General features: G+C 28.5%; 2 protein-coding genes across 3 annotated transcripts; one reads left to right on the top strand and one right to left on the bottom strand.

Moving 5' to 3' along the window:
* The first annotated feature begins 8,362 nt into the window (after positions 1-8,362).
* Positions 8,363-13,738, top strand: LOC112702172 (uncharacterized). Of its 2 annotated transcripts, XM_025753099.3 has the most exons (7): positions 8,376-8,566; positions 8,830-8,917; positions 9,209-10,370; positions 10,637-10,708; positions 11,020-11,234; positions 11,444-11,667; positions 12,306-13,738. In XM_025753099.3, exons 3-7 carry the CDS (start codon positions 9,239-9,241, stop codon positions 13,054-13,056), a joined length of 2,394 nt encoding a protein of 797 aa, XP_025608884.1. In that variant the 5' UTR covers positions 8,376-8,566; positions 8,830-8,917; positions 9,209-9,238; the 3' UTR covers positions 13,057-13,738. The 2 variants fall into 2 exon arrangements, with proteins under 2 accessions (XP_025608883.1, XP_025608884.1); XM_025753098.3 differs by lacking the exon at positions 8,830-8,917 and having other exon boundaries at positions 8,363-8,566.
* Positions 13,739-15,654: 1,916 nt separating this feature from the next.
* On the bottom strand, positions 15,655-16,887 carry LOC112702171 (NDR1/HIN1-like protein 13). Its single transcript, XM_025753097.2, has one exon. It carries the CDS (start codon positions 16,829-16,831, stop codon positions 15,797-15,799), a length of 1,035 nt encoding a protein of 344 aa, XP_025608882.1. The 5' UTR covers positions 16,832-16,887; the 3' UTR covers positions 15,655-15,796.
* Positions 16,888-23,330: the final 6,443 nt, after the last annotated feature.

The following is a 23,330-nucleotide window of genomic DNA, read 5'->3' as shown; positions in this document are numbered from 1 at the left end:
GAGCAGCCATGTCAAATGCCATAGCATGGCAGTAACACGTGGTAGCATGAGATATGCTCAAGAAACCACGTCATTAGCCGAGTTAGCATGGTCAAAGGCGCGAGTCAAATAGGAGCTGGGTCAGATCGATGCGCAGGTCAAAACCGAGTCGGGCATAGGTGAGGGTTGCCAAACGAGTTGGACTAATGGGTAGAAGATATGCATCGTTGATTTGGAAGCAGATACAATGGTGGAGATGACGCAAAACCATAGCCATTGATCTTTGAAAGAAATCAACACTTGGAGATCGAACTTGGAAATTTGATGATGAGTGATGGAGGTAATGGACTTCTAGTAGCCTGTGGCAACATGTGCAACGGCAAACGGCGATAGGGTTGAGTTTGTTTTGGACTCATAGCAATGAGACAAGTACAATAGTATGGTCATTTGTGCAAGAAGACGTGGAAAATATGATCGAAAATGGGAAAAATCAACACGAGTTGTAGGTTGAGTAAGAAGCTGGAGGCAAAACGACGATGACAACTTTAGGTAGCACATGGTAGTGTGTCAGGCAGTAGCTGAGGGTGAAGTTTGACTCGTTCAACTTGAAACGATACAATGTAGACGATGGTATAGTCAGTGATGGAAACCAGCATAAAAAAAAGTGACTGAAAAAATGAAAAAGAACTACCAAGTTGAATGATGAATAGAAAGATGGACGTTTGACTGTGACAACAATTACAGGAGGTGCGTGAGGGCACATTTGATAGCTAGTGACGGTGGCATTTGGCTCATTAGACTCGAAAAGACGAGACCAAGAGAATGGTCTTATCAGTGAGGTGAAAAAATATCAAAGCAGTAGAAAGAAAACAAATATTTTAGTCTTACGCTTTCAACTTCTACCATAACCAAATACCTTTTCATTCAACAATAAACAAACTACAACAACATTTATTTCTATGTTTTTAAAGAATAATGCATAGAGAGAGAGGAGGAGCCAAAATCGTACCGTTGCGAGAAAGAGATTGACTCAAAGGGTAGTGGTGGAAAGAAAGCAGATGACATGGAAGACGGTACAATGCCGGTGATGGAGATATGTCAGACAAACATGAAAGAGGAGGGCAAAGACAAAACAGAGAAAGGAGATGAACACATTGGCTAATAAATAAGGGTAAATAAATGAAAGAGACATGTATTAAGAAAATGAATTGGTGAGATAAGATTATTTGATGTCGAGGAGACAGAGGCGGTGGTAGTGGCAGGTGGAGGTGATGGCAACAATGTCAATGCCAATATGTGGGGAGAAAGATGTGTTGATGGTGGCGGTGGAGATTGGAAGTGGGTCTAAAAAAAATGTTTAAAAAAGAGAAGAAAAGTATTTGAAAATAATGATGATGATGAATAGTATTTTGAAGGGTAAAGTAAAAAAAAATATATTAACTATATGTTGACTATAAAAAATCTAATAGTAAAAATAGACTTAAAATTGATAAAAAAAATTAGGAAACAAAATTAAAAGTTAAAAAAAAATAAATATTGGATATATTTTTAAAATTTTTTAAAAATATTTGGAATAAAATCTATAGTTTACCAAAAACTAAAAAGTTAAATAATTATTTTATGAAAACAAAAAAGTTATTTAAAATATCATAGAATTATATAAGAAGGGAAGCAAAAAGGATACTCCTTTAATTTGACTTTTACTTTGCTTAAATTTTTCTTGATTTGTTAACTTGATAGCAAGAAACATGCTGATTGAGGTCATTTTCTGATTTTCCAGATGAGCATTCATTGCATTGAAGATATGATGTACAACTTTATTTCCAGCTATGAAAAGGTTTTAGCAATCATAAAAGTAAATCTGTACTGAAAAGAAAAAAAAAAGTAGTATATTCGCACACATACATTGAGCTTACTGCAAAAAGACGATGGATTAAAAGTGATAAATAAGAGAAAAATATAATTTGGTTTTAAATTTTAATTAAAGATATGTAGTTTTTAAAAGTTTAATTATATTTTCACTTAAAATTTTTAATTAGATCCAAATTTTTTTTCCGATTTAGTTCTGTATTAAATTTTGTAATTAATTTTTTAATGTGACAAAAATGTTAAAATTAATAGAATATTTGTTTGAAGTGAAAAGAACTCAACACAATAAAGTGAAAAAAGAACAAAGGAGTAACAACTTACAAATTCTAAAGTAGTGTAAAATAACACTTAGTCATCTTCGGCATTGCCATTAACAATTAAATGATTTACCATCCAACTACTCGTCAAAATTTATAAAAGATCTGTTAATAATTTACACCACACTTGAACCTGATTGTTCAAGATTTTTTTTTCTAACCAAATTGTCCAAATGACAGCATAAAAACCAATTAACTACCTTTTCTTCTCCACCTTTGCCGTTGGTAAATCCGTCCAACTTTCAAAGTGTTGTCTGAGAATACATGGAATAATCCACATCTTTCCAAGAGCGAATAACCAAACACATCCAATGAACAAGTGAAAATCAGTTTCAACGAATTTATTACATAATACACACATATGATCATCTTGGTCAATAACACCTAATCTACATAGTCTTTTTGTATTCACCATGCCAACCAATACAAATCACGTAAACAACTCAACGCTTGGTGGGACAAATCCTCTTCAAATTATATTAGTAAAACTATAATTTGTTATATTCTTCGCCAAATTAACAAAATATTTTGTTAAACAAAACGAATATATCTAACACTTGACTGAATATTCTTTATAGTTTAATAGAATATTCTATTAATTTTAATATTTTTATTACGATAGAGATTTAATTACAAAATTTGATATGGTATAGGAATTTAATTAAAAAATATAAAAATTTAATTAAAAATTCGATAAAATTATAAAAATCGACGGAATAATTAATTTTTTTTAAAAGTTATTTCTAGAGGATGGATTTATATTATTGTGTATTATTAAGTCGTAGGTATTCATACTCTGCTGAACTATGTTCTAAATCTTGAAGAGAAAAATATTTTATTTTCTGTGTAATAACATAATAAATTGTTAGGTTGGATTGCATGTTACTTAAAATAAAGAACATTATATCAAACTTTTCGTTAGTAGAAGACAAATATGCTTCCCTGTAGCTACTTTTGCTTAAATTAGGTTTAATTTTAATTAAGTAACGTTTACATATTAATGAAAAACAATTATCAACAATTTAGTTATCAAGTGATAGATTTTTTTTTCAATAATTTTAAGTTTTAGTCTAGTATAAAAAACGTGTGACAGTTAGTACAATTATAACTTTAAATATAAATTAATCAAATATTTAATAATAATGAAATTCGAATAACCATAAAAATAAGTAAAAAAAAAAAGTTGTTATAAAAAAATATAATGTCATCAACAATAAAAGGGATAACAGAAGGCATTGATGGCAGTCACTTTCATGAAATTCCAAAGGTATGTTCTCTAAGATAATAATAATTTAGATGCTGACTCAAAAGCTTTTGGACAATGTGAATGTCTAGTATAAAGAATAGTAATTAAAGTACTAATAATTTATAAAAAAAATATTAATTTATCTTCAAATATTTTTGCCTGATAAATGTATTTAAATATTATTTTTATTTATGAAAAAAAGTAATGGTTTATTCATTTTTAATATATATATATATATATTTAGTTAATTTAATTATGAATACATTTATTTAAATTTTATTTTTTTATGGATAAAGATAGCATTTTACTCGGCGTATAAAAATATCATATTTTCTCTCTCTTTATTAGTTAAAGGCTTCATGCTGAGCTGATGTATGCAGAGATTAATCATTCTCGAAATTGGGTTTAGACATTAAAAAAACAAGTTAATTCAACAATTCACTAACATAGCTAGGTTTAACTGACATCTACCAACTTCAACTTATTTTTTTATATATTCATCTCCGGAAATGTGACTTTACAATGTTGGTTATTATTCATTTAGTAACATTATTTTACGCTAAAAGCAATGTTATTTTAATATTTTCATGAAAATAGTATGGTAAGCTTGGATTAAGGGCTTGACTAAAAAGGTAACCAAAGCCAAAAGCCTAATGAGTTCATTAATTAATGTTGACATGAACCAATTTAAATTGAACGAGTTCACTCATCTATTTAAATAAGTGTCGAGAATTTGAATTTAAATTTATATATAGTACTTTATTAGTGAATAACAGACTTTTAAATATTTAGATCTGCTATTAAATTAATCTTTGATCTTTCGAACTAAAAAATACCGTAAAAAAAATTTAATATTGACATGTGAATATGTGATGTGTCCCCAGCAAAGTCCATTAAAGGTGGCGTCCACTACTCCATTCTTTGGCACCTTTTTTTCATTCTCCTTTTTGAGTTCCTTTTTTGTTTTTGTAATTTTCTCCCTCGTCAGTTCATGCATAAATTATTTGTTCCTTTTAACTAAAACCAAAATGAGAAACAAAACAAAAATAAACGAGGTACTAAAATGAACTAAAAGATTACGATTTAGTATCATATTTAGTGATTTAGGTATTAAAATTTTATTTTTATCTTTAAAATTTTAGTATTTTAGTATTTTTAAAAAATAAAAATACATGAGACTAAAATTTTTAGAGACAAAAATTAAAATTTTAATAATATTTTATATCTAAAATATTTTTATTTTAATTTATTAATTCTAATTTTATTTTTTTGTACAAATTAAATTAAAACTTTATTTTTATTTTAATTTCTGTTTCTAAATATAATGCTAAAACTTATTTCAATTTTTATCTCTCAATTTTTATCTCTTTTCCAAATACTCCCTAACACGGAAAATATAAATTCTTATGAGAAAGATATAAAAATATAGGATACTCTACTATATAGATTAAGATTATATAGAAAATATAAATTACTACATATCTTTTCTTGTATGTGATGAAAGAGAAATTAAAAATATTAAAACCCATATTTTAATCATTAATAAAATAATAAAAATTAATTATAAAAATAATTTATATTCTTTATATACAATTTCAATTTGTATAACAGAGTACGCCTTAAATATATCCTCTGCAAATGAATTAGTCAATCTTTATACGGACTTCACTTTAACAATCCAATTCTAATCCATAACTTCATGAATAATTCTATTTACTGGATCATTGTTTGTATTAGTGTCACGAACCCTACTTCTTAAGTTGCAATGTAAGCATTTCTGCATTTAGATTATCCATTTTATGAATTCCTTCTTGAAATTCACTTTTTCTAAGATAAGACAAGCTCTATCCACAAAAAAAAAAAAAAACTTAAAACGCAAAATAGAAATATATGAGAGGATCCCCATATAGGTCTTCATCCAATTTCTATTAGTATCTTGAATAATATACTAAAAAAAACATCAATGGAGTAATCAAATCTAAGGATATCCAACTCGACCCAACAATTAAATAAGGTTGCTAACAACATTCAATCATATCTGACCAATTCATACCTTATATATATGTCGAACTAAAATTTTTTTATTTATATAAAAAATTATTAATCATTAAGTCAAAATTTTTAACTAAAAGTTTAATACTTTTATTTATATAAAAAATAAATCTGTTTATTAATATAAAAATACTAAATCATAGTTCCAAAATTTCATCACATTATTAAATATTGTAATTTTTTTTATGATCGCTAACCAACATATTAAGAATAAGTATGACTAAGATTGACATGTCATAAAAATCTGCAGATAAAATATAATTGAATTTTAGTTAAAACTCAATTCGTAAAAACAAATTAAAATTAAATCTAAATCCTACTTTATTCTTCTCATTGCAATCTTTGACAATGACACATTAGCATCATGATTTACCTTAACTAAATGAGTAGAAACACCAATCATTATTTAATAAAGAAAAAGGCACTATGATCGTATTTATAAATGAATGTTGAAGTAAAATTGGATTAATGTCAATCTAATTTGTGTTTAAATAGTATTTTATCAAATGTAATTTGAGATAATAAATGTGTATGGATAATATTAATTATAATCACATTGAAGATGTATATATAGTCACTAAAAATGGCATATTATATTTTTATGATATTACTTGTAATTCATATTTTTAAATTTAAATAAAAATCACATCAATCATTAAAATAATTAGATTACTATTATTTTATGATTAAACAGATTATTTAAATATTTATCAAATTATTATTTTTTACTTCAATGTGTTTAAGAATTAAAAATGTGAAATTAATTCAGTTGATAAATAATATGACTTCTTAGCTAATGATCTTGAATTCATACATTAATCTTTTAGAAGTAACAAATATTTTAAGCTATTTTATTTAACTATTTATTAATTTTGCATTTGATACAAAATAATTATTTTTAACAATAAAATAGATAGTTAAAATATTCATATTTTAGTTTACTATATCAACAAAATAAAACATCCCCACATAAAAGTAATATATATATATTCTTACTTTGACCTAATATGCGTTTGCACTATTTAACGTTTTTTTAATATATTTTTTAATTAAACAATGAAAAATAATTATTTTTTTTCAATTTTTTTATTTTCTTCTCAAACAAAAACATTTCTAGTGTATTTCAATCATATGATTGCATAAAAAAGAAAATTAGATAAACAACTTCAAAGAAAAATAAAATAAATCAAAATTAGAATTTGAGCATTATTAGTCTATTTCATTAAAAGAGAATCTGAAAATTTTGAAGTGGTCCTTTTTCCCTAAACCTTTTAAGCAACAATACAATTACACAAACCCACATGAATCTAGACACTTTTCTGGAAATTGCAAAGACAATTTTGCTAGGAAAAAAACTATAGAATATTACTTGATCCTTTAACAAGAGAAAAGTTAATACACATTTTTCTATTTAACAATTTTTAATTTCTAATCCAATGTCTCACCAACTTTCCCTTATGTGGGTTGAATAGTAAATAATTTATTTTTGGACAGATTAATGTCAGAAATTTTGATAATACATCCGAATAAGAGTAACAAAAATTAACTCAAGTGGGTCAAATAATTAACTCAATTGTCCGTTTAAATAAGTGTTAAATTTATTGTCTTCTTATACATACAGTAATTAATTAGTTAATAACAAACAAATTAATCTTTAATTAATTGAATGGAGAGATATGGTGAAAACAAAAATAACAATGATAAAAGAAATTCCAATGGGCCAAGCGCGTGATTGTCACGCTCCTCCTATTTGATGCGGACATCATTGGACTTATATGGAGGCTTGTGGGTCCATGGCCACCGCCATGTCTGTTTTCCTATGTATCTTCCTTTTTTTTCTTTTTATTATTGGTATTAAAAATGAGAAATTTATATTCATTTATCTATTATATATAGCAGGGAGATTGAACAAAAATTGATATAAAAAATTTGTTTTGAAAATATAATTTGTGATGTATATTTATAAAAATAGTTTTTTATTTATAAAATTTAAACACAATTTTTTAATTAAGATCGAATTTATAATTTTATAATTATATCTATTTAATAAACAAAATAATTAAGTGTTTATTAATTTTGTAATAATTTTTATCTGTCCATGACTATGTTAAAGCTACATATTACAGGGATTATTTGTGTCGAAGTTTTTGTAAAAAATAAAAAGTATTTTCTCAATTTAAAATTAATTATCTCATTTCATTTATATTTTTGTATATTATTTTTTAATTTAAGAAGTTATAAATTAATTTTATTTATTATATTCTTTATTATTTAATAAAAAAATAAATTTAAAAGATAAAAAGAATTAATAAAAAGAGAAAATAATATTAGATATTTTTATTTTTTTCTTTCAATTTCTTATATTTTTAATGAAATTTGATAATTGTTTAATATTATGTACAACTAAAAAAATAATTAATTTGAAATAAGGAAAATATATGATTAACTATATACCAAACTTTTAATAAGAAGTATTTAACACAATAAAGTTAAGTTAATAAGATATTAATAAAAAGAATATTTAAATTAATTTTAAAACATTTAAATTAAATATTCTCTTTTTTAATGTTGTTTTGTTTATACTTTATACTGAGAGAACATTAAGACAGGAATAATAAGACTTGAATTTGTGATTTTAATTAAATATAAAAAATTATGTTATTTAAGTTATAATTTATTAGTGAATTATTTTTTTATGGTATTTTTTAGTTTAATAGGCCAAAAATTAATATGCCGTGATACTAAATTTTATATAAGAGTTTATTACTGACTAATGAAATACTGCATTCACAAGAGGGAATTTGTTACCGAATTATTTAAAACTTTAACTTCTTACTGTTGGAATACAGTATTGAAATATTAATTAATTAATAATAGTACTATTTCAAGACTTAACAAAAATAAATTCCTCCGTTCTCTTTTGCATGAGGGGATGATGTGTTGAGATTCTCTCTCTTTCTCTCTCTCTCTCTCTTCACTGCACCGAAAAAATAAAAATCCTATTTTTGCTTCTTTTACTCGAAGAACCCCAATTTCTGTCGAATGATTCTCTTGCATGGGTCATTGCTGAAATCCAAGTTCTTAGCGTGCAGCAACACCCTCGGTAAAACTCATCAAATTCCCTAACTTTATCTTCATTCTCCTTTCTTTAGCTTTTTCGGTATCATCCTTCTTCCTTTTCTACTTCAACTGTTTTTGGGGCTTGATCCAACTTTCTCTTTTGATTTTGCAACTTGGGTTTTCTTCTACACACTTGAATTTTGCTTCCTCGATCTTAATTTTCATTGCTTTATAATCTTCTGACTTCAAGTACTGTGCTTTCATCTTGGGGTTGTGAAAAATTTTACATTGTCGTTTTGCTTTCAGTTTCAGCTTTCTTAACTGCTTCTATCTGTTGGGAGAGTGGATGTAACTGATTTTTGTTTCGTGGATTGGATTGGTGCTGTTTGATGTGGTGATGATTTCATGAACTTACTTTTCTTCAGATGCATTCTACCTGTTTGTCTTTTTTCCTGATGAAAATTGATAGGTGTTTATTAGTTATGACTGTGTTTATGTCCACCAGTTCCTCAAATATGATTTTATGAAAATTGATGTGTTAGAATCTGGTTTCTGTGATATAAACACACTTTGATCTGTACTTTTCTTGCGGTTATCATTGTTGCTAAGTTTTGTTTGTTATGTTACATTGCACATGTTAATTTATTGCTAAATCTAATATCTGTGATGCTGAATGAGTTTGCAGATAGAACTCCAGGTCTAGAATTAGGGGAAAATGGGGAACTCAAGCTCCAGAATGGAGGAGGATAAGGCATTGCAGCTATGCCGCGAAAGGAAGAAGTTTGTTAGGCAAGCCCTTGACGGGCGTTGCTTGCTAGCATCTGCGCATGTTGCATATATCCAGTCACTGAAAACCACAGGAACAGCCCTTAGAAAATTCATCGAACCTGACGGGCTAATTGACCCTTCATTGTATACTCCTACTACTAATGCAACACCAGAACCCCAACTGGCTTTGAGTGAGAGGCCCTTGTCTCATTTATCATTCTCTTCACCATCCGTGTCACAGCGCATTGATGCAGCCGAAGGCTTCTCGCCATCACCCTCACCTCCTAGTTCTTCCATTAAGTTCCAAGCAAATCATATGAAACATACAAGCGTTTATTCTAAAAAAGTTGAAGAGAAAGTGCCTGTACCTGTTATAGGGACATTAACATCTTCGGGTACTCCACAGAATGGTAGTACTCCTCGTTACAATGGAAGGTCTGAAAGTCCTGCATTCGAAGATTCTACTCTTCCAGATGGTGCTCCACAATGGGATTTCTTTGGCTTATTTAATCCTATTGACCATCAATTTTCCTTTCAAGATGGGAAGGGTTCTCACCACGTGCAAAATGGTGATGATATAACTCAGCTAAGGGAGGAGGAAGGAATTCCTGACTTGGAAGAAGACGAAGAGGGTGTTTCTTCGCATGACGAGGATGGTTCCCAAGCTTCTGAAGACGAGTTTGAAGATGAGCCTACATCAGAAAAGCTTGTCCAAAGATTTGAAAATCTTAATAGAGTTAACAATCATGTTCAAGAAAATGCTTTGCCTGCCACAACTAAGCCTTTGACTGGTGATGTGGCTTCTGAAGTTGAATTAGTTAATGGGGAGAAGGCAAATTCTCCTAATTTATCCCCATTAAAGGCAGTGCCACCTGCAGTAACTTCACATCCCCCTGAAACAAATAAGTCAACAGAGAAAGAAAATCATAGCCAGAATAAAGTCATCCCCAAAAATTTCTTTACAAGCATGAAAGAAATTGAGTCGCTCTTTATTGAAGCTTCTGCATCTGGTAAAGAGGTTCCAAGGATGCTTGAAGCAAATAAATTTCACTTTCGTCCAATGTTCCCCGCAAAAGAAAGTAATCTTTCTGCCTCTTCATTCTTTGTCTGTTTGTGTGTCACTTATCAGTTAGGAATATTCAGTAGTTATTCTTAGTCTTTTATGACATAAAATGATTCAGATCATGGTACATTCTTTACTAGAATCTTGTAACTTATAGGGTGAAAAACAAGTTTCTTATTTCTAGTTGGCTTTTGCAATATTATGGCTGTTACTACGTAATTCATTACGGCATGAATCATGAATTCTTTTGAAGTTTAAATCAGATATTCTTGATTGTAACAGATAGTTCTGTGGCATCATCTTTCTTGAAAGCATGTTTGTCTTGCGGGGATGACCCTACTCAAGTTCCAGAAGGTAATTTCTTTGTCAATTTTTCCTGTTGATCTCTCATGTTTTCTAGACATGGCTAACCTTGTTGGATTGAATCAGTCTTCTTAGTCTTTCAAGGTTTTTCATGAGTACAAATTTGCCGCCTGTAGAACTAGGAGCAATACAAATTACATTATGACATCTAGTTATTGTTGGAAGTCTTCCATTGCAAATGATATTTAGAAAAGGAATATGCCACATCTAGTTTTTTGTAATTTAGATATTCATTCCTTTTTGTTTAAATCTGTGCATGAAATTTGATATCTAATTCCCCCCCTTTCCGAATATCTTCTCAGAACCTGCTCAAAACTCTGTTAAGTACTTAACTTGGCATAGAACTGCATCATCTCGATCTTCCTCATCCAGAAACCCTGTGGGAGCAAACTCAAGAGATGATACAGAGGCCTTTGCAAATAATCTCTTTGACACGTCTTGTATGATATCCGGTAGCCATGCATCAACTTTGGATAGGCTATATGCCTGGGAAAGAAAGCTCTATGATGAAGTGAAGGTAGCATATACTTGCTCATCAACAATTATGTTAGCATGTTGTATATTTCCTGTTATTCCACTTTGGTAATATAATATTTCGCAGAATACTTGTTTTGGATCTTTAGACTAACCCAGAAGTAGTTCTGTTGAAAACTAAGTACACTCCAGAGAGTAGTAACATCTCCACATTTGAGTTTCAATGACATTTTTTGCTGCTTCAAATTACAGGCTAGTGAGATTGTCAGGAAGGAATATGACACGAAGTGTAAAATCTTGAGGCACCTGGAATCAAAAGGAGAAAAGGCTCATACAATTGATAAAACACGAGCTGTTGTCAAGGATCTGCACTCAAGAATCAGAGTTGCGATTCACAGGATTGACTCTATATCAAAGAGGATTGAAGAATTAAGGGACAAAGAGCTTCAGCCACAACTTGAGGAGTTGATTGAAGGGTAAGATCTTCTAGGTTTATATATATTGATTAATAATTGTTTAAGAATATTTATAAAAAGTTCCAGTTATATTTTTCGTACATGTTGCCGATATATCATCTCCATTTGTTAAAAGGTTCACGTGGAAGGATATAAATTTATAACATAAAAATGCTCCCAAAGCTCAAAATTCAATTACCAATCTGTATGCCTTTTCTGGTTATGGTCATTCTATTTTAAAATTTCCATTGTTTGAAATTCTTATCCATTTTTTAGAGTTCAGACCCATCTTTACAGTTCTGGTGTGAGGACACTGCTTTCCTCCTCTCCTTTTTGTTCTGGCTTGTATACCTATCATTTTTTGCTCTTCAAATCCAGAAGTGTGTCTGATTTCGAATCCATTTGTGCTCTTCTAAACTTATATTTCTATGTTTAACTTTGCTAATAGATAATATAAGATTGCTGGATCTTATTTTCCTATTAAACCAATCATTAACAACCTTTTGAATGCCAGTTTAATGATTTTGGATCAATAAGAAACTTACTTATGTTTCCTTAGTCAATGAGAAGTCTAGTTTATGCATGCGCATTTACTTATTTTGAAAAAAAAAGAACTGTTTTTTTGTTTTGTATTTCATCTGTTTGTGCTTGAATGGCAGGTTAAGCAGGATGTGGGAAGTGATGTTTGAATGTCACAAGCTTCAGTTTCAGATCATTTCGGTATCGTATAACAATAGTCATGCTAAAATCGCCATGCATTCTGAATTACATAGGCAGATTACCAGCTATCTTGAAGATGAACTCCTCTTTCTATCATCAAGCTTGACCAAGTGGATTGGAGCTCAGAAATCATATCTGGAGGCTATATCCGGATGGCTCAACAAATGTGTTTCGTTTAAACAAAAGTCAACCAGGAAGAGAAGGAAGCCACAATCTGAGCTCCTGAGAGAACATGGCCCTCCAATATATGCCACTTGCATTGTCTGGTTGGAGAAGCTCAATGGGTTACCTGTAAAGGATGTTGTGGATTCTATTAAGAGCTTAGCAGCCGACACTGCCCGGTTCTTGCCACATAAAGAGAAGAACCATGGAAAAGGTGCAAATCATCCTCATATTAATGGCGAATCATCAGATAACTTATTGAGAGATGACATTTCAGAGGACTGGGCTTCAGGTTTCGATCGATTTCGGTTAAGCTTGATTAGATTTCTTGGGCAGCTTAGTAGTTTGTCGGGGGCTTCGGTTACAATGTATGCAGACCTTAGACAGGCCATTCACAAAGCTAAGATTATTTACCAAAGGAGGAGTTCGTTTTCTCAAAACGGTCACTCGAATTCTCAATCTCAAGATGTTCATTTGAACTCCGAATCTCAAGGTGATCAATCCAACTCTCAATCTCAAGTTGTTTAGTCAGAAAAGAAATAACCGAAGCAAATAAAGAAAGAACTGCAAGAAACATGGTGAATCTGTGTTGAGCACATGAATGATTTGCCATAGTTTTGTGTGAGGCATTTCATTTGTTCATGAAAGGATGAAATAAAGTCATTAAATTGATTTGCCATAGTTGTGTTTAGTATGAGGGGTTGATAGAATGCTTTTAAGAGATTGTGATTAGGTGGTTACACATTCTGTTTTTTCCTCCAGTTTTTGAGTTTAGGGTGGTAGTTATCTTTTCAGTATAGCCTTGTAAGTACTAGGTTCTGGTGGTGAACAAATCTATATATTTAAAAAAGTGGAACTTGTATAGTGCAATTTTGATGAACAAGGTGCTTGTAGTTGGGAACTCAAATCTTCTATCCCATTTTTCTGTGTGAATGATTTTGAAGATGTTGGGTTTGAGAATCTTAAAATAGAAGAAAAAAGGAGGTCTCATGATTTTACAGGTGTTAGATTTTCGTTGAAGGAACTAAGGAGACAGGAAAATGGGATAGAAGATTTCAGTTCCCTAATGAGACTTGTACCTTACTCATTGATTTTCTTTACTAATGTCATATTCTCAATCCCCCCAATTTATGTCATGTGCAAAAAGTAATTGTTACTTGTTAGTTCCTATAAATAAATTAAAAAAGAAGAAAAAAATTGTTTTTTATTCTATGGTCATCTTGAATACCTTATTCTTGGTATAAACCACTTCCTAGTTATCATACAAAATGCCTTTGTATTATAGATAGAGGTTCTTATACCCAAATAATTTTACCAAGTTTTCAATGCCTAGCAAGTAAATATTGTAAATATGTATTATTTGGGGTCACTTTGATAAAAAGATAACATTATGTTGGTGTTGTAAAAACTGATTAAATTATAGTATCTGTATTCTAACCCTATCATGAAAATTTGTTCAAAGTTCAAACACATTTGTCCCTCTCAAAGCAGCTTCTTTCTTCTTCCTTTTCCATTTTTTCTTTAAGAAAAACAGTTTTGTAGACTTCCAAAGCATACTACAACTAATTGGGCTACTATAATTAACCCTGATACTTCTAAATGAGCTACTCAAGGCTATTTGGCCCATTTCTGTTATAGAAATTTAAACTAATCGTCTCTCTTTCCTTTTTCTTTTTAAATTTATTTATTTTTTATCCTATTTCCTTAATACATTTTTTACCTCAGATAAAGAAAACGTGTTAAAATCAGATATTAAAATTCAAATCTGGTTTGGTACCGGTTATTTCTTGTGTTTATTATGTATAACAAATCAAACCTACATATATTGAAGAACCATGAACTCTTCCATGTATAAAGTTCAAAACTATCTTAGAATAATGCAAATGTACAAAAGAATCTATATGTTCTAAATTCTTTTTCTAAATAGCTTTACACAAGTTACTTAAATTCTAACCTGCTACAATGACACACACAAGGTGGAAACAGTAAAAGGGTTAATACTAAAGATATTAGATAGAATAATTTTGTTATTCCTAAAATTGATAATATTATTTACTTTTTGTATAATTTTTTAAATTATTCTTCATCTTTGTTATTTTATTTTTAAAAATAGCATACAATAAAAGAATGACATCATCAATTAGAGAATGTCAAAATCATTCTCCTAAACGAAGTTTGTGTGTGTGTATATATAATGTGTATAGTAAATTAGTCACACTAATTATTCGGTGCATTGAAAGAGGGTGTTCATTAAATGCAAGAGCTTGCTTCTAAATACACTCTTCTTTTGTTTTCTTGTTCAGTTGATTGAATTGGCAAAGAGAAAGAAATTTTTCCATTCATCCAATTTGACTAGGTTATGTTTATTTGCATAGGTACCGTAAATATTTTACTTTTCCCTTAATTAAGTATCACCATTTTAGCATTCATTCTTGTATTGAAAAGATAGTAACAACTTTGATCCAACATATCTCTGAACATAGAATATTTGTTTTATGGAAATAAGCTATAAATTACTTGTTAATTATATAAAATAACAAATGATTATATAGATATATATTGTGCCTAATTGCTTAACTATCGTACCAAAATAGGAAGAAACAAAAAGAAAAGAAGAAAATCTTATTCGTTAGATTAATACACCACATGTGTTATAACTTGTGCTCCCAAAATTTGGTACTTAAATTTTATAACTTGTGCTCCCAAAATTTGGTACTTAAATTTTATAACCATGAAAAGTATATCTTTCCTTTCTACACCAATTTAGTTATCATAAACTGTTAAATATGTCTGTTAACTACACGTAAGTATCCAATAACTAGATTGACAAAAAAAGCATCAATTCAAGATTATAATAACTTCAAACTGATTATCAAAATAAAAAGAGTAAATACACAATCTGGTTTTTGACAATTATCTCAAAAAAATTACGAGATTCTTAACAAAAAAGAAAAAAATACTCAATCTAACTCCTAATTTTTATTTTTATGAGACTAATTAGCTTCTGTGTAAAAAAAAAACAAAGACTAATCAGTTCTATAAAAATAAAATTCAAGGTCGGATTGGATATTTTTTTTATTAAGGGCTTCGTGGCCTTTCGAAATAATTGTCGGTGTCATTTTAGGATTTTTCTCAAATACGAAACTTAATAATTAAATTGACAATTATTTTTAAACAGACAAAAGAATGAATCAGAATAACAATATCCCCTAAAATTGTTTCATCCTATCTCTATAACAAAACAGATCCAACCGCTCTTTTTTTTTTTTCATATTTTAAATAACCAAAGATCCAGCTTGTAATTACATTTTTTAGAAAGAATCTTCGACTGCACCGTTAGCTGGTCTACTGTTACATCACAGTCAATCTTAACGGTGATCTTCCACGACTCAACGGAACCAACTTTTATCTTCACCGGCGCAACTAACTTAACGTTCAACGGCACCTGCCGTTTGGTCTGCGCATCCACCAACGCCTTCTCATCCTCGCTCTTCAGCTTGATACCGTTACCCTTCAACGGCGTCATAAACACCGTGATGTTTTTTGGCGGCTGGTAAAACGCCGGCAACGCTCCGTCACAGAGCTTCACGCCTTTAAAGAATATTTCAGCCGAGCTATCCGTTTCGTAACGGATTCCAATCCTGTCGTTAGGGTTATCAGCCTTGACGGTAATGTTGAACTCTGGCGAGATCACCGCCGTGGTGAGGTTCATTGCTTTGATTCCGATGTGGTCGATGGAGTAGTGCGGAGACTTCGGCTTGAAAACTAAGTAGAGTACGCCGGCGGCGATTCCAATGAGCAAGGCGATGATGAAGAGGACTCCGATGAACCAGGAGAAGCAGCAGCAGAAGCTGCAGCGGCGACGACCGCCACCGCCGTAGCTCCGTTTACTTTTTTTGTCGGTGTATTTGGCGAAGCGGCGAGCATTCTCCGGCGGAGGAACACGGTAGATCTGGTCCTTCGGAATCTTGATGACGTAGGTTCCCGGAGGCGGAACGGGTTTCCCATCCGGCGGAAGACTAGGCTTCGGTGCGACGGCGGCGTCGGAGGAGTCGATTTGAGAGACGGTCGGCGACGGTGAGTCGTGCGGGTGAACTCGGTCGGCCATTGAGGTGAGTGAGGGACGAGTCCCGAGTGAAAGGTGGAGGAGGTTATGTGTCTCTGCGAAATGCAAATGAAATGAGAATTGAAATTGAAATGGAAATGCGAAATGCGAAATGCTAACGGAAGAGTGAGCAATGCTGGTGTCTAACTGATGAATAAGAAGAGTAGAGTTTCCGTGTGAGCCTGTAAAGGGTAGCATTTAACTGTACACGCCTTTAGGGTATATTCGCAATTTTAAGTAGTAAATTTGTTTTTGTTTTATTTTTTTCCAAATTAAGACCTCAACTTATAAAACACCTTATAAAATAAAATATAAAATATAAGGTGATCAAATTCAAACTTACCCAAATTAAATCACCATTTCATTCATCTAATCTAATCCAAATCTCATTCATCTAATCTAATCCAAATGGAAAATAATTAAAATCGTAATAATTTAAATTTAATTAAATTATACTTTTGGTGAACTACATTGACTGAATCGGATTTTAAATTTATTTTTAAAAATTAAAATCAACGCAATCTAATTCAAATGGTACAATATAATATATTATTATTATATTTAAAATTTTACTTATAATATATTCAATTTATTATTTTTTTCATATATTATTATTTTGTAAATATTTTATAAATTTTAAAAAATATTATTATTTATTTATTTTATTCTATTGTTATATTATTATCGACTATTAAAACTTATTATACTATTAAAACTTATTATATCATTATTGGTAATTTTTTTTATTTACAAAATCACAAATCTATTCTAATCTAAACCATTTGAAATTAATCGAATTAGATTGGATTGTTTACAGAACATTATCTAATCTAAATTACACCCAAATAAAATAGTGTTCAAATCGAATGAACTTTTTTCATTCAAAATCAATCCATCAATCCAAACCGTACCAAAAACACTTCTAACTAATAAAATGTTTTAGACAATTTTTCACTCATATCTATTTATTCAAATGATCATTCTCACTATTAAAGTAGGAGTTAATTATCAATTTGGTGCCCACAAAATTTAGCCGTTAACAAAAAAGTCCTTAAAAAATATTATCAATAAAATAATTTTTGAATAATTTAAAAATACGACAAAAGTAATCAATAAATAATATATTTTTTATAAGTGACAAAAAACTTTTAAATTTAGCAAACGATTTATTCATTTTTTATGAATTTTTTGACAATATTTGAATAAATATTTAGAAGATACAAAAAAAATTTGAAGCAAAATTTGATCTCTAATTCTTTTTATTGTATTTTTAAATCTTTCTGAAAATTTATTTGTCCTTAAAATCTTTTGAAATTGTTTTTGTCACTGAAGTAAATTTTCAAGTACTATTTTAACAGTTTCATAAAAATAAAAAACATTTATAATAATCAAAATTAAATTTTTAGATCAGTTCATAAAATTAAATGCATTATTTAAAAAAAAATTGATCCCTTTAGGTTTTACTAGTAAATGCCTTTAAGAAAATCATTAATAAGGTTTAATTATACATAATATGATTTAACATTTTGAAATGGAAAATGTTGATGAATAGCACGACAAAAGTGTTTATTGTACTTGTTGACATTCTAAAAAAATCTTAATTTTGTTCCTCATAATACAGTGTAACTGATGAAAAAGATTGGCCATATATTGATTTAATGAGAATAATTACACTGATTATAATATACCAACAATTATAATTGTATGATTAAAATCTTAGGAAGATAACAAATGCATATTGAATTTAATTAGATGAAAAGAACTTGTACTATTTCGACACTTAATTTTCACATCGTAATTTGCGGCTTCTGATTTTGCGTAATTCGTCATTTTCTCTTTGAACCATGATCATATCAATACTCGTAGATCTAAATATGTGAATATTCTATATACTAACATTTTACTTATTTTGGTGAGAAGCATAATAACAAATAAGACAACGTAACACATATTGGGAAAACAATAACATGAAAATAATAGAAAACTAATTAAATAGATATAAACTTACATGAATAATTAATTAGATCTTCAAACAAAAGCTTACATGAAAATGGAGCAAGGAGAGAAGATGTCTATCGCATTCACACAGAGATTACTCTGGAATAGATGAGACTATATGATGGACAAAGGTCTATTTATATAGCTTAAGGTTGAAAGTGACTGTTATGGTCTCATGGATATTGTGGAATATATAATAGAATAATGCTACACATTTAAATTTTTTGTTAATTAAATTTAATTAAATTGATTTTATATAATAAAAATTAATTATAGTTAATATTATTTTAAAATTTATTATTTAATTTGATTGGATTTAATTCATAAAAAAATGTGAATGTGTAATATTATTCTATATAATAAGCTATATTCGGAGCATGTTCAAAGAAAGAAGGCTGCTACTATAAAAATATTCAATACTAACTCAAATACCTAAAAAATATTTTATCAAAATAATATAAAAGTAGATAATATATTTTTGTTTTATTTTAAAATGAATTTTTTTTTGTTATTCATAGTATTTTTTAATTCGACAAAGATTAATTTATTGTGGATCTGAGTTTTATTTAAAGGTTTATTGTTAGCTAATGAACTACTGCATGTATAAGATGAGATTTAAATTCTCAACACTTACTTAACGAATGAATGAACTGACTACTCGATCAATTTAAGTTAGTTTTTCAAGTTATTGGATTTTAAAAATGAAATTTATCAAATTTTGTGTATATATATATATAAAGTTTTAGGTTTTGTTTATTTGTAATGCCTCTAACTTTATCTAAAGAAATTACAAAATTATAAATTATATGTATAATAATACAACTCACATGAATGATAGATTAATAGGTAAGGAAGCAAAGAAAAGAGAAAAGAAAAAGAAAGGAAAATGGTAAGGGACTGTTTGGCTGTTTCTTTTTATGTAAGCACACGAGGAAGTAATGCTGAATTCCTAATTTTCGTAATACGTTGTTTAAAAGTGTTTGTTTAATTTATTAAAAAAATAAAAAATTTAATTTAATTTTTATAGTATAAAAATAAATAATTATTAAATATTTAAATTTTATCATAAAAAAATAACTTCGATAAAAATTAGACATCAAATTATAAGCATTATAGAATTTATGTTTTTTTTTTTTTTATATAATTTGCTTATTTCCATTTTGTCAGCGCGTTAGTTGGAGCTTTGCCATACACGGTTTTGTTTCTATTGGCATTGTAATGATCAAAAGTAGGAATAATAAATTTATGCTAAACCACTTTTCTTTTCTTTTTTTCAAAAAAAAAAAAGAAGTAATGATTTAGTCAAATATACACATACAAAATATATAGAGTATTTGATGTTAAAATTTAATATATTCAAAAAAATAATAATATGATTAACATATGTAGTGAGGTGTGAAGTTTTTCATATTCCATTGGACTAATTCATTTTACCATATTGTCCAATCATGTATCCAATTGGAGCACTGCAAATTATTGTTATGGTTAGGAGTGACATTTGCATATTAATTTGACTATCTTTATTTTCTTTAATTATTGATGATGTCTCATGTCTGTATTTTCTATGTTAGAATTAATCAACCAAGGAGAACAATATATTATACGTATAAGAATTTGTTTAATATAAAAGTAATATATTATACAATAAAAATCAACTCAAATTAATTTAAAATTATTTTATTTTGTATTCATCAATTATTATTATAATAAATAAATAGTATTAAATATAATAAATATATAATTATAAATATTATATTATAAAATTATAGATATTAAATTAAGTCAAATAATTTTAGATTATGTGTCCTTATACAGTTACCGAGTTGAGATCAAATATTGAAAATATGATTTACTTTAGGTATTCTCTATGACGCACGAACACGGATACGGACATGGGATACGATACGAGACATGTCAATACGTGAATTTTAAAATCTTACATGACGCGAGAACACACATACATATAAAATATAAAGTATTTTTTAGATAAATCATAATGATATTTGATATTTTATTGATATTAAAATATAAACTAAAATTTTTAATTATTGTTAATGTCTTATTTTAATTATATTAAATATTTAAAATATTTTTTTAATAAATAATAATATATACTATATCTAAATTTATTTTAAGAATATATATTAAGAATAAGACTATAGACATTGACACGTGATGGTATTTAAATATGTCCAAGTATGTCTGAAAAAGAATTTTTTTATTAAAATATGGTTGAACACAACAGACACACATATCAAACAAATATCAATATGTATTGTATCTAAAATATATCCGACACACAGACACGATAACTCAATGAAATATCCATGTTTCAGGTTATTCTTTATCTTCTTAATCAATTGTAATTTATGGATTTGGTTGAGTAAATGAAAGACTATATACGTAAAGTTTACCAGATGATTTTGAAAATGTCTTTAAATATTAGTAAATAACTTCCCCTTTTTTGGTAAATCATAGTGGTAATAAATAGCTTAAGACAATATAATATGCTTCTAGAAAAATAAATGATATTAATTTCCATTCATATATATAGTCAATCTTTACAACTAATATATATTAGCTGTGATTTCACTTCTGGATGAAAATGACAGTGGATATTATTTTCTGAATTCTGAACTACTTTAAAATATAATATTATTTATAAATGAATATCAAACAACTTCCCTCTGGACATTGCTTGTTTTATTATTATTATTATTATTATTATTATTATTATTATTATTATTATTATTATTATTTGTCCCTTCACTACTTAAAAATAGTCTATTATCTATAGATTTTACTGTAAAATTTGGCTAAAATTTATAGATAATTTTGTCTTTTATAAATTTTACTGTGAATTTAAACTCGCAATATATATAAATTCGTAGATAATAGTTACTGCTAATTTTGCTAAAAAAAAGCCATTCAAATTTGTAACTAATTTCATGGAATATTAAACAATTTTATCGAATCTTACTGTAAATTTAGTTGCAAATTTTGTGATATGCAGTAAATTTGTAAGAAAAATTACAAATATTCAATTGACTTCTCGTACTTTTCTTTTTATGAAAATTTTACAAGTACCAAAATTCGTAACAAGAATCGCAAATAACTTTGATGCAAATTTCTATTATGTACACCAGATTTTACAATAATCATAATTTTTTTAAGGGTAAAGTATATTTTTTATTCTAAAGTTTTGGTAAAAATTTTAAAAATATCCCTAAGTTTTATTTTATTTTAATTTTGTTCCAAAATTTTCGATTTACATCAAATATATTTTCGATGGCTAAATTTTAAAAAAATTTAAGATCAATCTAACAATAATGCATGAAAATTATGTTTAATTTGCTTGTGTTAAAGGTTGTTCTTATGAAATTATTGTTGAATTGATCTTAAATTTTGTGAAAAATTAGCCGTCAAAGATATATTTGATACAAATTGAAAACTTTTAGAACAAAATTGAAACAAATAAAACTTAAGAATGTTTTTAAATTTTTTATCAAATTTCAGAGACAAAAAATATATCTTATCCTTTTTTTTAAATGTCATTGGTCTTAGCCTCTTAGGTTGGCATGATATATAACAAATGTATGATTTAACACATTCGGCAAAGAACCATATTGGGTTAATCTAGTGATTAATTCTCTAGTCTGTTTAAATAAGTGTCGAAGGTTTGAATCCCGCCTTATACATGCAATAACTTATTGGTCAACGACAAACCCTTAAATAAAAATACCGCGGGAAACCAAAAACAATAATACATTCGGCAAAGAATTTTGAGATATACAATATTTCCAATGCTTCTTTAAGTTCATAACCTTACTTGTGGTGATGGCAATGAAAAATGTGTGTCGTAGCCGGCAAATGTTTTGGATGATTGAATTTAAATTGAAATTGGATCAATACATTGCCGACTTTTGGCTTAGGTTTCATGCCATATTATTATCTTTTTGCTACTTCAATAAAAACAATGCTCATTTATCTTAGTTATCATTCAAGATATATTATACTATAGGGCTCAAAATTGACCTATTTGTCTGCTATGCATGACTTTATCCTTGTGATTTGTGAACGATTTGATACTTGAATTCAATGTTCTATTGATAATGGTTCAGTTTCTGAAATCAAAGGGTATTTTTGTCTTCCAGCAAGTTCATTAACATTAGTTTGCATCACTAAATTATGTAAACAATAACAACAAAAACAGGGTAAATATCTGAATTGGTCACTAAAAAATTTTGTAATCAATAACAACAAAAACAGGGTAAACATCTAAATTGGTCACTAAAATTTTAGATCGAATATTTTGGTACTCAACAAATTTGTATTCGCTAGAATTCCTCGAAAATTACTTACATCGGGTAGATTGATTTCTCTATCGGTTTGAAAGAACTAATTTATCTTATAGTGATATTTTTTAGAATTTAATAGTCTTTTAATAAAATTTGTTAGAGATTTATTTGTCAAACACGCCATATTAAAAATTTGATTGAAAGAAACAGAATGACCAATCAATTCGACCAGAGTAATTCTCGAGAACTTCTAAAGAATAAAAATTTGTCGGCGACCGGAGCGGCCAACCTGAAATTCCTTGGAAATTAATTTGGGTGTTTACTCATTTTAATTAACATTTGTATATAACTAGATGGAACAAGGACAATACTGTAAATTCAACAATACACAATCTGCACAA

Source organism: Arachis hypogaea, chromosome 7, assembly GCF_003086295.3.
Source record: "Arachis hypogaea cultivar Tifrunner chromosome 7, arahy.Tifrunner.gnm2.J5K5, whole genome shotgun sequence".
NCBI lineage: Eukaryota > Viridiplantae > Streptophyta > Magnoliopsida > Fabales > Fabaceae > Arachis > Arachis hypogaea.
Note: the sequence above shows the minus strand (reverse complement) of the source record. Positions and strands in the feature narration are given on the sequence as shown.

Coding starts and splice junctions, on each gene's coding strand:
- LOC112702172 (XM_025753098.3), top strand. CDS start 9,239: ATGGGGAACTCAAGCTCCAGAATGGAGGAGGATAAGGCATTGCAGCTA. Junction 10,709..11,019: donor CCCTACTCAAGTTCCAGAAG/GTAATTTCTTTG, acceptor ATATCTTCTCAG/AACCTGCTCAAAACTCTGTT. Junction 11,235..11,443: donor AGCTCTATGATGAAGTGAAG/GTAGCATATACT, acceptor TTCAAATTACAG/GCTAGTGAGATTGTCAGGAA.
- LOC112702171 (XM_025753097.2), bottom strand. CDS start 16,831: ATGCTACCCTTTACAGGCTCACACGGAAACTCTACTCTTCTTATTCAT.